General features: G+C 41.6%; 1 protein-coding gene across 1 annotated transcript in view; it reads left to right on the top strand.

Annotated features, from left to right (window-relative positions):
- The window catches only part of LOC105533298 (nose resistant to fluoxetine protein 6-like), an 80,666-nt gene that overhangs the window by 20,973 nt on the left and 43,861 nt on the right, over window positions 1-15,832 (top strand). The window contains exons 2-4 of the mRNA XM_011971699.1: window positions 6,730-6,869; window positions 8,463-8,541; window positions 15,295-15,436. Of these exons, the coding sequence (XP_011827089.1) occupies window positions 6,730-6,869; window positions 8,463-8,541; window positions 15,295-15,436 (361 nt within the window). The remainder of the gene's footprint in view (window positions 1-6,729; window positions 6,870-8,462; window positions 8,542-15,294; window positions 15,437-15,832) is intronic.

The following is a 15,832-nucleotide window of genomic DNA, read 5'->3' as shown; positions in this document are numbered from 1 at the left end:
GGGAGGCCAAGGCGGGTGGATCACCTGAGGTCAGGAGTTCGAGACCAGCCTGACCAACATGGTGAAACCCCATCTCTACTAAAAACACAAAAATTCGCCAGGCATGGTGGCAGGTACCTGTAATGCCAGCCTGGTCATTCACTCATTCATTCACCCTTCTGGCCTCTGCCTTTGGTTCTCTTTCTTCCCTAAGGAGCTGGGGGATCGCAGTAGCAGGAGATTATGTCTTCTCAGTGCTGCTTCTTTCAGATAATTTGAGGGAAAATTCCAGACTGAGAGAGTTGTTCGGTAGGGCTGGGATTGCCGCTGATTCCGTGTGCCAGGGTTTTCTGCCCTGAGGGTCGTGCTCTCTTCTCTGCACTCTTTACATTTCTGAGGCAGCACACACTCTGGGGGCTGGGCTGTCACATGTTCTTGAACACACGCACTCCACCAGACAAAGAGTATAAGAGTGCACAAGCCAACACACCCAAATCCCTGAGGAGCAGGCACATAAAAGAGGGACGCTGGACTGAAGAACATGTGTACTACGTGAAGCTGAATGATTGGAGCAGGTGGGTCATCAGGAATATTAAAAAGCACAATAAATGTAATCAGAGATAAGGGAGAATATGACTGATACAAAGCACAAAAAAAAATCATAAAAAGTCAAGAGGAACAGTTGAAATCAAAACGAAATAGATGGGATAGATAGTAAGATGGATAGAGGCCAAGAAAAATTAGTGAGTTGGAAGATCAGTTTGAAGATCTCTCAAAACAGTGCAGGAAAGGATAAAGAGATGTGAAGGTTAAAGAAAAACCAAAGAATATTGAGGCTAAAGGTGCCAACAGTTGGATAATAGAAACCAAAAGGAGAAATGTAACAAAGCAAATGGAAGAAGGCAATATTTGAACACATAATGACAATACTTTCTCTGGAATTAAAGGAAGATTAAAAATATCAGGTTGAAAGGGTTTACAGTACGCTAAAATAAATAAAAAAAATTTACACCTGAGTATATGTCAGTAGAGATAAAATTAAGAATATTAAAAGCAATGAGGAAATTCTAAAAGCTTCTGGAGAGAACAGCAATCAGATTGACATCAGACTTCAAAATTACAGAAGAAAAGCTGAAAGAGAAATCTTCTCTGTATGGAAACTAAATATTATATTACCAGCTAACTCTTTGTAAAAAAAAAAAAAAAGAAAGTGCACGGGAAAGTTGTGTGAGTGCACACACACACACACACTTAGAGCTGAATAATGAAAACACCAGACATCAAAATTTAGATACAGATATAGCAGTACTTAGAGGAAAATTCCTTGCTCTCAATACCTGTTACAAGGACATAAGAAAGGTTGAAAACATGAGCTAAGCAATCAACTCAATAAATTTATAAAAGACAAACAGATCAATCTCAAAGAAACAATAAGGACATAATAAAAATAAGGTCAGACCAGCCTGGCCAACACAGTGAAACACTGTCTTTGCTAAAAATACAAAAATTAGCTGGGCATGGTGGCGGGCACCTGTAGTCCTAGCTACTCAGAGGCTGAGGCAGAAGAATCCCTTGAACCCAGGAGGTGGAGGTTGCGGTGAGCCGAGATGGTGCCACTGCACTCCAGTCTGGGTGACAGAGTAAGACTCCATCTCAAAAAAAAAAAAAAAAAAGGTCAGAAATCAATGAGACAGAAAAGAAACAAACCCATAAAGAATACCAAGATTAGCAAAACCAAAAGCTGATTGTTAGAGTTCTCAAGCAATAGTGAAGGAGGACAAGTGAGAAAAGATACAAATAAAAACTGAAGAATGAAAAAGGAGTAAATATAGATACAACAAAGAATAAAAAATAATAAATGAATATTTGGAAAGCAAAACAAAATGAATAAATTTTAAAAATTTTGAATGATTCAAAAAGAAATAGAAAAATGGAAAAGCATTTGAAATTAAGACCTTCCTTCTCACCAAATTATAGACTATGATGGTTGAAACAGTTCCATTCTACCCAACTTCTTACAATATACAATCCCAGTTGTTCCAGCAAACTTCGAAAGTGTGAAAGTTGCCCATCTCACTTTACTTTTTTAAACCTTTTTATTTTAAATAATTATAGGTGCACAGGAAGTTGCAAGAATAGTTCAGTGATGTATCAGTTGTACCCATGGGATTTTAATTTATAGAAATGACTTAGTGTCTCCACTGAAAGGACAATGCCATTGAAAGATGATTTTTAGGCCAGGCATGGTGGCTCATGCTTATAATCTCAGCACTTTGGGAGGCCCAGGCAGGTGGATCATGAGGTCAGGAGTTCAAGGCCAGCCCAGCCAACATGGTGAAACTGCATCTCTACTAAAAATACAAAAAAATTAGCTGGGCGTGGTGGATGGGTGCCTGTAATCCCAGCTACTCGGGTGGCTGAGGCAGAGACTTGCTTGAACCTGGGAGGCAGAGTTTGCAGTGAGCTGAGATCGCGCCACTGCACTCCAACCTGGGAAACAGAGTGAGACTGTCTCAAAAAAAAAAAAAAAAGATGATTTTTATTACTCGCATTTCCTGGAAGGAGGGGCCTGCCATGCCACACAGAGCCACCTGGGGAAGCATACAATTGGCCAGGAGGCAGGAGGGTGAAGGAGAAGCATAGGTCACTGCCTTTGTCGGGGTTTCTGAAAGGAAGCCAGGCAGAGCAGGGTGAACAGTGCAGGACCGGCTGGTTTGAATACTGTAGGTGGGCTCTGGGTAACATGGGTGATCTCAGACTGTCTGGCACCTGGCTCTGGGGTGCTTTAGGGCAGAGGAACATTGACTTGGTGTGTGAGAGTTTGATAAAGGCGATAGCTGGGGTCATGTGCTCTGGATTGATTCATTTCCATGTTAAAGGTATGCTCCTAGGATGAGCCTTTGCTCCTTCTAAGAATTGGGTAGCCATGGGAGGGGAAGTCTCTTCTCATCAGCGAGGCCACACATATCAGAGCTTGACAAATACAGAAAATAAGAAAATGTAGTTAACACAATTGAGTGATGAATGAGTGAATGCCAAATAGGCAAATACAAAATCTATGAAAACACAGAACAAGAAGGGTTTCACATATCTTTCATCCAGTTTTCCCCAATTGTGTCAAACATAATTACAGCATTCTTTTTTTTTGAGACAGGGTCTCACTCTGTCACACAGGCTGGAGTGTAGTGGCAAAATCTCAGCTCATTGCAACCTCTGCCTCCTGGGCTCAAACAATCCTCCTACCTCAGCCTCCTGAGTATCTGGGACTATAGGCATGTACCACCATGCTTGGCTAATTTTTTGTTTTGTTTTGTTTTGTTTTGTTTGTATTGTAGAGACAGGGTTTCACCATTGCCCTAGCTGGTCTTGAACTTGAGCAATCCACCCGTCTTGGCTTCCCACAGTGGAATTACAGGTGTGAGCCACCTTGCCTGACCTATAGTACAATATTTTTTTGAAAGGAAATTGATGTTGATATAATCTGTGGATATAGTTCTATGTCATTATGGCATGTGTAGATTTACGTAAGCCACACTCCAACCAAGATTCAGAACAATTTCATCACTAGAAAGTTCTCCTTTGTGTTACACCTTTACAGCCATATATAACCCACTTCCCTCAACATCACTAACCCTGGCAGCCGATAATCATTACAGCTGTTCCTGAAAGCAAAAAAGTGTGAAAGCTGCCCAACTCACTTTGTAAATTTGATTATAACTTTAATTCCAAAACTAGAAGAGGAAAAAAGATGTGGTATAAGGATTATGACAGGGAGAAATAAAACTGCAGAACTAATAAGAAAGTTCAGCAAATTCACCAAATATCAGAACAAATTATAAAAATCAATAGCATATTTCTATGCCAGCAACAATCAATTAGAAAATATAAACTGAGTCGCTGGGCGTGGTGACTCATGCCTGTAATCCCAGCACTTTGGGAGGCCGAGGCGGGTGGATCACAAGGTCAGGAGATCGAGACCGTCCTGGCTAACACTATGAAACCCCATCTCTACTAAAAATACAAAAAAAAAATTAGCCGGGCGTGGTGGCGCATGCCTGTAGTCCCAGCTACTTGGGAGGCTGAGGCAGGAGAATGGTGTGAACCTGGGAAGGGGAGCTTGCAGTGAGCCGAGACAGCGCCACTGTACTCCAGCCTGGGTGATGAATGAGACTCCGTTTAAAAAAAAAAAAAAAAAGAAAATATAAACTGAAAATAAAATACCACAGAAAATAGCCAACTGTACTCTATTTAGGAGTTATTTTATGTAATCTGTTTTAAGTTTACCAAGCAAAAAAAAGTAAAATTATAAGGACACAAAAAGATATGCATAAATAGCACGGTCTCCAATGATGGCTTGGTATAAAAATAATGTCAATTCTTCCCCAACATTAATGTAAAAATTCAAAGCAAATTTAAGTCAATAGTCTAGTTGGATGTTTTGAAGAACTCAGCAAACTTTTTCTGAAATTTGTATACATGATTAATGGTCCACGACTAGCTAGACCCACTTTGAAAAACAAAAGACTAAAGGCAGAATACCTGATATACTACAAATCCATAATAATAAAAACCATATGGTTTTGTTTATGCTTATTTATGCCTTTTATCCTTTCATTTAAAAAATTCATTTCCTTTCATCTGTCTTCATCTCTTCCTTTCCCTTTCTCAAATTCCCCTCACTCCATATATGTGTGCTGTGTATCCTTTCATATGTAGGTGTTCTTGTTTTGGGTATGTGTATTTGCCATATGTATGAATGGTTTTGTGCTTCCACTCTCCTATTTTTATATATGTCACACAGTGCTACATTTTTACAATTTTATGGGTATCTAGTCCAGTGCTAGAATCAGGGCTGGCTCCAGGGCATGCAATTCCTGCAGTCACACAGGGACCTACTCTTAAAAGAGCCTTACGCTTGGCTGAAGTGTGATTTGCTGTCATCATCTTCAAATTCTTAAACATTTTTAAACAAGCGGCCCTGTGTTGTCATTTTGCATTGGCCGTACATGCTCTGTAGGCAGTGTCATCTCAGATAAACAAAATAAACCAGAGAGTTCAGAGGTAGATCCACGTATATATGAGACCTGGATATAAGACGAAACTTGCTCCATGAATCCATGATGAAAGGGAAAACTATTTAGAGGTGGTTTTGGGATAACTAGCCCACCTTTTGGAGGGGAAAAAAAAATGCACCATGACTCAGATGGATTAAAGACCTAAATACAAAAGGTAGAACTATAAAGACAGCAGGAGGTAATATTAGAAAATCCTTTTGTGACCTATGAATGGGGAATAATTTCTTAGGAAAACACCAAAAGCACAATCAATAAGCAAAATATTGGTGGATTTCATGATACCAAAAGTATGGGTTTCTGTTCAATGAAAGACATCATGGAAATGTCAACTGACAGAGAACTGCCAGAATATCTACTTTCAATGACTCAGACAGACAGAATCAATATATAGAATAATAAGCAGCTCTGGAAAACCACAAAGAAAAAAATCTATAAAAAATTGGCAAAGGACACTTGGGTTCAGAAGAGAACATTTAAATGGCTGACTAATCAATAAAAATACCTTGGCTCATTTGTAATTAGATAAATGAAAATCAAAGCAGTAATTAAATACCATTTTATATCCATTAACTGCCAAAAATTAAAAAGCTAAACAGCACAAAGCAAAAAAGAACAACAACAACAAAAAGAGCCAGCATCCCTGGGGGATATAGATTGAAGGAGTCCCTCTAGTGAGCAATCTCGCTGGATTAACACAGACTAAGTATTTGTGTGCTTATCATTCATCAATTCCACTCACAGGTAGAATCTGAGCTCCATCTTCATGTTGTTCTATAAAGGGACACATATGAGGAGTGACCACTGTGTGTTTCTGTGGGTTGGAATCATCTATCCATCCATCATCAGGGGAATAGTTAAGTCAAAGGTGGTGATGCATTATTATACAGAAGTTAGTGGCCCTGGACTAGATACACATAAAATTGTAAAAATGTAGCACTGTGTGACATATATAGAAACAGTGGGAGAGTGGAAGCACAAAACCATTCACACATATGGCAGATACACATACATAAAACAAGAGCACCCACAAATAAGAGGATACACAGCACACATACATGAAGTGAGGGGAATCTGAGAAAAGGAAAGGAAGAGATGAAGAAAGATGAAAGGAAATGAATTTTTTAAAATAAGGGATAAAGGCCATAAATAAGCATAAACAAACAAAAAAGACTCTGCAAGACCAGGGCTGAAAATGCCATGAACTGTGGAGTTGATCACTCCACTCTTCTGCTTCTAAGGTTAAATGAAAAAAGAAAAAATTAACTCTCTCCAAAGTAAGGTCCCACAAAACTGGATAAAAATTTTTAAAAACATGAGTATTTTCTCCTGGGTATATGCGGAGGAGAAAGAAAAGCTACCACATTTTAGTTATACCTTTTCACTCCCCAGAAAGCATTTGTTTTTTAAAAGAAATCAAACTCTTCATCTTTTTCAGCAACTGTTGGCAGACAATGTAATAGCACAAAAAATCACATCATTGTTCTCCCAGCATGATGAGAGGGGCTATGTATGCAAAACATAGGCTCAAAGAGTAGCAGCTGACTAGATCTCTTTCTCTTCTTTTTCAGTCACATAAGTTTGATAGATTCAGAAGGTAGAGCCTAGTACCTATCAATTTATTTAAAAGTGACTCCAGAAAGATAATTTTGCAAACTTCTTTTACCTTGCAATTCAGTGTATGACTCTCTGGGGAAGTTTGGCAGCAACATTCTTAATGGAAACATGGACAGGCTGGGATCATACAGCGAGTGTCTTTCCACCCATGCTCCCAAGGGGAACTTCCGAGGGCAGTACTGCAAGCTTCACATACTGCAGGTGAGTGTGGAGGACCTGCACATTTGCTCTTGAAGGACAAGTGAATGTCATGATATAGAATAAAATACAACTCCATTGATTCCTTTTCATAATTAAAAAAAAAAACTATTACGATGTTTTGCAAAAAATAAAAACTAAATTTTAAATACTTGGCAGAAACCTGCTCAGCATCTTGAGTGTGAGACATTAAACGAGACTCTTGTTCACAAACCACGTAGGACTTGAGATATTCCTTCTACCACATTGTATGGAGCAAGACCTCTGGACAATTTTCACAGGGAATCCAAGGTCAAACGCTGGCCAGCAGCTTCTATAGCTTCAAATGCTATGGCTCTCTTTTTGAGAGTTATTTTGAGTTTGCTGGTAGCTCTCTTCTGCCCTTCTCTGCTGGGGTCCAGTAGGGACTCTCCTATACTTGGATTTGGTCCCAGACAAAGTCCCCATTCTGTATCCTTGCTGTCAGGGAACCGCATCATTACTTGGTATGAGGTGGATTAAATCACGGAGCTTTCCACACACTCCTGTCTCATCAACAGCTTTTAGAATACCAGAGGCAGGGTGGACTTCCCATTACCCTTAACTCTTCTCAGAAAGAGAGCTCTAAACATGAATTTGAGGTTATCCTAGCAGACGGGCCATGACTTTTATGAAAACATTACTAAATCAGTTGACCAAATTTGCAGGGCTATCTTCAAATCATGTTAATCCTTTTATTGCTCAGAAACAAAACAAAACAAACAAATAAACAAAACAAAAACAGAAAACAAAACTAGGAACAGCATAGCCTGTTATGAAATACAAAGATAGACTTGATGTGTGTCACACAGTACTAAAGGAAAATTACATTACAAGTTGGCTAATAACAGTTGTATAAATTAACAATAAGAAATCCAAGCTCTCTGATATTAATGCTATAAAATGATCTTAGAATGGTTCGCTGTGGAGACAGAGAGATGACCACCTAGCTCCATTTGTCCTGCTGAGGGTTGGGATAATGATTGCTTGAGGGATTAATCAGTGCATACAAATGTCATTTTCAAAGCAGATTAATGGTTTTGATACTGGAGAAAAAGGTCAGGCCTACACAATCCTCTAAATTATGTGTTTAGAAGAATCATCCCAGAATGTTTTATTTATACTTTGATGTTTTCTTTATTGGGACAGGCATTCTAGTTATTGGCTTGATTTGTTAATAAAATCTTTATTTGATACAATGTGTCCTGCTACCAATTAATGGCAACTTGGAAATTGTATTGAAAATTGCAGGAGATGCAACTCTTAATGACCTTTCATTTGGAAGAGAGAGGCAGTGGGGCAGATTATCCAAAACTACTGGTTGCTTTTTAAAGAATAACTTACATTAAGCCTTGAGGCATTTTAAAAAAAATATGCATGTGTCCGATGCTCTGGAAATTCACTTGAACCACTCAGTAATGGAAAAGTCATCTTTTAAGAAGTTGGAACACTTCTTCTTTCAACATCCTTCTCTCCCACTCCCAATCTGATTATTTAGCAGCAAACTTACTTGGGATGATCATGCATATATGTTATGAATGCCGAAATGAAAGAACATTGTGGCATTGTGTTTCCCAGGATGGGACTGACTACAGTGTGGGCGTGTGTGTCCCTGATTCTTGTGCTGAAGAGGATGTGACTCTGATGTCTCGGCTGGGTAGGTACAAAAGAATATCTGGTGAAACTATCATCTCACAGCGTAATGTTGGAAAAACCCCAGCTCCTTAGAACCAAGAAAGGTAATTCCTTCAGGACTGAACCAACCTTTCATCGTGATCAATCCAATAAACTGAGCCTAATGGAGGTTTGAGGGGTTCAAGGGTAAAGATGGTAGAATAGTAATGGAGTAGGTAGGAAGGGAGACAATAAGGAAAAGATAGAGCTGAATCTTTATGTAACAAAAATGTAAAGTTAAACAATCTTTCCTCACCCACAGCTGCCTGGTTAGGCTAAAGAAAGGAGGTGGGTGGTGTTTGGTTTCAATATTGTGAGTGTTCTGTGCCCTGGCCCGTGTGTGGCAATCTGCCACCTGCCATATCCAGAGGCCATTCTGAACGAGGACTGTGTGCAGTCAACATGTTGTAATGGATTAGTGTTAAGAACCCAGCATTTGGTCCTGGTTGTCACCTCCCAGCTGTGTGATCCTGGGCCAATCACTTAATCTCCCCAAGTTCAGTCTCTTCCTCTGCACAGTGACGGGTGGCTCTGCATGGCTCTCTCTATGGCCTTCTAATCACTTCTCCCTTAGCTATGCGGAAATAATATATTTTAGTCTGCACAGAAACTGATTTGACTTCCCCTAAGTCTTTTAAAGTTTTCAAAGCAAGAATTTTAAGCCTAGGTTTTTGCCACTGGTGTCTTTTATATTTATTATGGTCATCCAGAGAAGAACTAACACATACTAAAGTTCTACATTATTAGGAGTGAGAAGAACTAACATATAATAAAGTTATACATTATTAAGAGTTCTCCTTTAAAGTATTGATATTGCAGCTAGTTGTCAAAATCTTAAATGGTCCTCTGCATTTGTGACGATTCCTATGGCTTTGGGTGTATTATCTATCTAGCCAGGTATTTCATGTGCTGTTTAAAAAAGCAATAAATCAGCTGCGCATGGTGGCTCATACCTATAATCCCAGCACTTTGGGAGGCCGAGGCCAGCGGATCATGAGGTCAGGAGATCGAGACCATCCTGGCTAACACAGTGAAACCCCATCTCTACTAAAAATACAAAGAATAAGCCAGGTGTGGTGGCGAGCGCCTGTGGTCCCAGCTACTCGGGTAAGCTGAGGCAGGACAATGGCGTGAACCTGGGAGGCAGAGCTTGCAGTGAGCCGAGATGGTGCCACTGCACTCCAGCCTGGGCTACGGAGCAAGACTCCGTCTCAAATAAATAAATAAATAAATAAATAAATAAAAATAAAAAAGCAATAAATCATTACAAATCAAATGCAAATTTCAATTCTTGTTGGATAAGCCATAAACATCCTAGAAACAAAGATAAATGTGTAGTTATTATTAAATTAGCATTTCAAGTGACTAAGTGACTCTAAGTCTAATGAGTTAATAGTCCTTATTATTTAAGAGATTTGTCAATTAGCCTAATTTTTCAGACTAATGCCAAGCTTTCTAGCCAGAGTTGACATTAGAATAAAATAAAATATTAGAAATAATTACCATTGATAAAAAGATATTTTAAGAAAGTAGCATTCAAAGAGAAACAAGATGGAGATTCTCTTTGAGGAACCAGGAAAAGAAAACAGACTGGTGGTTGTCAACTGAGCTGACGTGGGTGGATGGATTAGGGGAATTTAGTCTTTGCTGCCCAGGCGTTTTTCCAGCTCTGGCACAGAGGCAGCAGATAGAAATTGGAGGTCTTTGCCCGGGGTAAAGTGTCCCCATCTGGAAAGGATTTGTCAGCTATTCCTTAAAGCTCTTTGATGGAGTTGCCAATATTTCCTCTACAGATGTGAGACAACCAGCTCAGCATACCAGACTGAAGCTGTTTGCACGGACTGCACTCACCCAGAGGAGGGGAGCGGGGAGGGCCAGTAGTAGATTGGGCGAGAAAAAATGCCCTAGTACGGCAGAGGGAGAGCAAGATCCTGGCAGGTCAGGACATAACTGCTTTTGGCCAAGGGCTAGGGCAAAACACTGCACAGTTGTTGTCATAGAATGTTATAAAATGTCACCCAACATACTTTACCTGAATTCCTAAGAATAAAATTATTTCACACCAGAATGTTGAGAGCCTGGATGGAACTTGGATGTGGTGATTATGAAACCCAATTATGGGATATTTTCCTAAAAATCCAGACCCATGCATTTTGGTGTCATTAATAGTCCTTTCCCATCGCTGCTGTAACAAGTGACCACACACTGGGTGGCTTAGAACAACAGAGATTCATTCTCTCACAGTTCTGGAGGCTAAATATCTGAAGTCAAGGTGATGATGAGGTTGGTTCCTTCTGGAGGCTCTGAGGGAGAGTCTGTTCCTTGCCCTACTCCACATGCCTGGTGGTTGTCAGTACTTCCTGGCACTCCTTGGCTTGTAGCCACATCATTCCAGCCTCTACCTCCACCCACATGTGGAGTTCTTCCCTGTATGTCCAAACTTCCCTCGCATAAGGACACTAGTCATACTGGATTTAGGGCCCAACCTAACCTCATCTTCCTATTTCCAAATAAGGAAATAGGACCCTATTTCCAAATAAGATCACATATGCAGGTACTAAGGGTTAGGACTTGAACCTTTCTGGAGGACACGGTTCAACCCAAAAGACTACCTAATACCTACTTCCTAGGCTGGCTAAATTATCTGAGTTCCCTTTAACACAACAGGGAGTTGGGAGGATGGGAACTCATAGCCCCTTAGCTCAGGGCCCTGCTCTTAGAATATGCTTGACAAATGTTAGATAATCTTGCTGAAGTTTAATTGTGAGGCAGAGGCAATCTACCTGGTCACAGGGACCACACAAGAGCTGACAAAGAAGGGGCCTGGGTGTTTTTGGTTTTGCTTTTGTTTTTCTGAGACAGGGTCTTGCTGTGTCCCCAGGCTGGAGTGCAGTGGCACAATCATGGCTCATTGCCGCCTGAATCTCCTGGGTCCAAGCAATCCTTCCACCTCAGCCTCCCAAAGAGCTGAGATCAGGCATGCACCACCACACCTGTCTAATTTGTAAATGTTTTGTAGAGATGGGGTCTCCTTATGTTGACCAGGCTGGTCTCAAACTTCTGACGTCAAGTGATCCTTCTGCCTCGACCTCACAAAGTGCTGGGATCACAGGTGTGAGCCACCACACCCAGCCTGGGGCTTGTTCTAAAGGTCTGTTTAACACTGAGTTGTGTCTGATTTTATCCAGACACAACACTGAAGGCTGCACATTTCCATTCTCGGGGACTCACTCTAAGTCTAAGACTCACTCACTCTAAGTCTGTCCCATTGGAGACTTTATAACGTTTTATGATGATCACACTGTTCCAGTTTGCAGTGGCCAAAAGCAATGAGTTCCGAGCTGCTTAGAATCGACGTTTAACAGTCCTTTACAATAAGCTTTAAACTGTGCTCTTTCCTATGCTCTATTAGGTTAATTTCACCTTGCTTTTCCTATGAGAATCACTAGGACTACATAGCAGAACAATGGTGCTAGAAGTACAAGGGAAGATCTTTCTCCTCCAACTCCGTCTTACAGATTCCCTGAGCACCAGTGGAGAAAATGGAACTCTTTTAATAGTAACTCCTTGAATTACCCATAGAATTGCCTTTCTGGCTAAGAATTCAAAAGGAATCCAAAACATTTCACAGAATACCATTTTGTGTTCTCAATTCAATTCAGAAAATATTTATTGAGCAATTTTCTCTCTGGCCTTTGTATGAGACATCACCTGTATGTGCTGGGGGCGAGGGGATCAAAATGATTGGGAGTTACCCGTTTCAAAAATATGTACAATTTAGGAAGAAAAGTGTGTGTGCCTGAGCTATTAGGAAACACTGTGGGGAAAGAAATGTCCAATCTCACTCAAGTGTTGGGGCTGGGCATAAAAGCTAGAGAAGCAGAGCCCAGCATGGATAGAGTAAGAGTGGGGAATTTAGACAGGGCTTGAGCTGACCTTGTGTTAGTGAAGAGGTCAGGATGGGGTGGGGTAAGAATTTGTTGGAAAACAGATTCAACAGAGGTTTCCAATAAAGGTTTCTTTTATTTTTATTTTTATTTATTTTTTTTTGAGACGGAGTCTCGCTCTGTCGCCCAGGCTGGAGTGCAGTGACCGGATCTCGGCTCACTGCAAGCTGCGCCTCCCGGGTTCACGCCATTCTCCTGCCTCAGCCTCCGGAGTAGCTGGGACTACAGGCACCCGCCAACTCGCCCGGCTAGTTTTTTTTTGTATTTTTTTAGTAGAGACGGGGTTTCACCGTGTTAGCCAGGATGGTCTCGATCTCCTGAGCTCGTGATCTGCCCGTCTTGGCCTCCCAAAGTGCTGGGATTACAGGCTTGAGCCACCGCGCCCAGCCCCAATAAAGATTTCATATTCCCCTTGTAGATCTGGAATCTAGCATAGCATAGACACTTCAGGCTGATTACTTAAGGCTGATTGGATGTGCGCGGGCTGCCGGTTGTCTTTGTTTACCATGGCAGGATTTAGAGCTGGGCTGTGGTTGATTGACCAAAAAACCAACCAACCAAAACAACAAAACCAAAACAAAACAGAAACGTCATTTGATTCCTTTAAAATTAGAGATAGAACTTCCAAAGGGAACAGACGTGTGCTGGCTGGTCAGTACACTTCGTTTTCAGTGGAAGAGTTTAGTTTGGAAACCCACATACTAACAGGAAGTAGCGTTGGTTCAGAGCAAATGGAATTGGATTATGAAAAATTCTGCTGCCAGGTCTCCTGTGGGAACCTGCTGGTAACCTAGATCAAGCACCCCAACTCTTGGCCAGGGTTGAGGACACACACATGACCCTTCCTTCTTGTTTCTATCCTTACCATGCTACAATTAGGAATCACAGTTAATCACATATTATTAGTCTTTCAGCAGCATTTTTGGACGTTTTAGAAACCCTTGGGTCACAGACTCATGGGAACCTTGAGGGTTAGAGATGGAAAGGACATTAGAATACATCATGTCCCTTGTGTTTATTGCAGCACTATTTACAATAGCAAAGACTTGGAACCAACCCAAATGCCCATCAATGATAGACTGGATAAACAAAATGGGGCACATATACACCATGGAATACTATGCAGCCCAAAAAAGGATGAGTTTTTATCCTTTGCAGGGACATGGATGAAGCTGGAAACCATCATTCTCAGCAAACTAACACAGGAACAGAAAACCAAACACTGCATGTTCTCACTCATAAGTGGGAGTTGAACAATGAGAACACATGGACACAGGGAGGAGAACATCACACACATCGAGGGGTTGGGGGCAAAGGGAGGGAGAGCATTAGGACAAATACCTAATGCATTCGGGGCTTAAAACCTAGATGACAGGTTGATGGGTGCAGCAAACCACCATGGCACGTGTATACCTATGTAACAAACCTGCACATTCTACACATGTATCCCAGAACTTAAAGTATAATAATAATAAAAGAATACATCGTGTCTGACCCACCCTTCACTGTTACACAGATGAGGAAATGAGACCCAGAGAGATGAAGCGACTTGCTCAGGGTCACACAGCAAGCTAGCTCAAACTTGAGCCTCTTGAATGCAAGACTAGGCAATGTGGTGTGGTGAGATGAGGAACACCCAACATTTATTAAACTTACTGCCTGTCCTGCACTGTGCTAAGGGCTTTACAACCATTGTGTCATTTAGTTCTCATGACAGCCCTAGCAGGTAGGTAGGTACTATTATGATCGCCATTTTAAAGAAGGAGGAAAGCTGTGTGCCCATCCTTTGTGGAGATTTTGGAAGTCCCCTGGTCTTAATTCTAACCGTGTGCTCCTGGGATTCGCAGCAAGAACACCTGTAAACTTGTCAGAAGCACAAAGTCAGGTTCCGCCTCAAACCTCCTGGATCAGAAACTTGCAGGGAGGGGAGGCAGAGAGCCAACAGGCCCTCAAGGTAATTCTGAGGCTTGCTAAAATTGGAGACAACTGCCCTAGTCTTACCAGTAGGCTCTTTACACGCAATTTCTTCCAGTGCTCATCAGCTGTGTCCTGACTTGCTGCTTCTTACCTTCAATTTCAGATGGCACCTTTTCCCAGACTATGGGCTGCAATTGTATATTTCCATCTTATATTGCATTTCTCTGTCGGGGGGGCTTGTTCACAAATAGATTTGAGCCAGCAATGGCGCGTGTTTAGGTTTTTAGTTCCCAGTACCGTGTGCTAGGAAAGGCCAGGAGAAAAGACTGATTCGGTAGACCTAGGTTTACTTCCAGCTGGGCTAAGAGTTCCTCATTCTGTAAGTTTCCACATTTTTGTGCTCTACTTCCCTCCAACTGTAAATCAGATATATTCAAAACCAGCTGTCCCCACCCTTTTTCTTTTTGGAGACAGTCTCGCTCTGTGGCCCAGGCTGGAGTGCAGTGGCATGATCTCAGCTCACTGCAACCTCTGCCTCCTGGGCTCAAGTGATTCTCATGTCTCAGCCTCCCGAATAGCTGGGACTACAGACGAGCACCACCATGCCTGGCTAATTTTTCTATTTTTAGTAGAGACAGGGTTTCATCATGCTGGCCAGGGTGGTCTCAAACTCCTGACCTCAAGTGATCACCCTGCCTCGGCCTCCTCCCAAAGTGTAGGATTACAGGCGTGAGCCACTGCGCCCAGCCCCAGCTGTCCCTTTTTATTGTAAAAGTTTCATTTTGAAATAATAGATATGAAAGCACTTGGAAAAATGTAAGGCATTATTACAAGCTAAATGATTTATACAATCTCTTTTTCTTTTTTGGTAGATACTTTAAGATTCAGAAATACTTCGTTTCTGGCCCCTTCCCTCTTTCTTTTTACAATAAATTCTTCCTCCTCGTCTGGTGGGAGTGTGGCCAGATGTGCTACTGGAACGTTCCCCCTGGACACATTTGCTGCCGTATGTCTGTGAGTATGGACATTCGAGGTACCTGGGTGGGTTGTGATCTGTCGGTACTGTTTTATCAACTCCCCTCATCAACTGCATTTCACTATTAAATCTCATTCATTGCATGATGTCTGGCCAGTACTGCCTGTTTCAGGATATTATGGTCTGAGTGTTTTTGTTTCCCCCCCAAAATTCGTAAGTTGGAATGTCACCCGCAATGTGATGATCTCTACAGATGGGGCCTTTGGGAGGTGCCTGTCATGAGGGCAGAGCCTTCACAAATGGGGTCGGGTAGCTTAGACAAGGGACCCCAGAGAGCTCTCTTGCCCCTTCCAACATGTGAGGACACAGCTAGAAGGCGCCGTCTATGAACCAGAAAGTGGGCTCTCAACAGGCACCGAATCTTCCAGCACTTT

Source organism: Mandrillus leucophaeus, unplaced genomic scaffold (genome assembly GCF_000951045.1).
Source record: "Mandrillus leucophaeus isolate KB7577 unplaced genomic scaffold, Mleu.le_1.0 Scaffold124, whole genome shotgun sequence".
Lineage (NCBI taxonomy): Eukaryota > Metazoa > Chordata > Mammalia > Primates > Cercopithecidae > Mandrillus > Mandrillus leucophaeus.
This window is presented reverse-complemented; position numbering and strand designations above follow the sequence as displayed.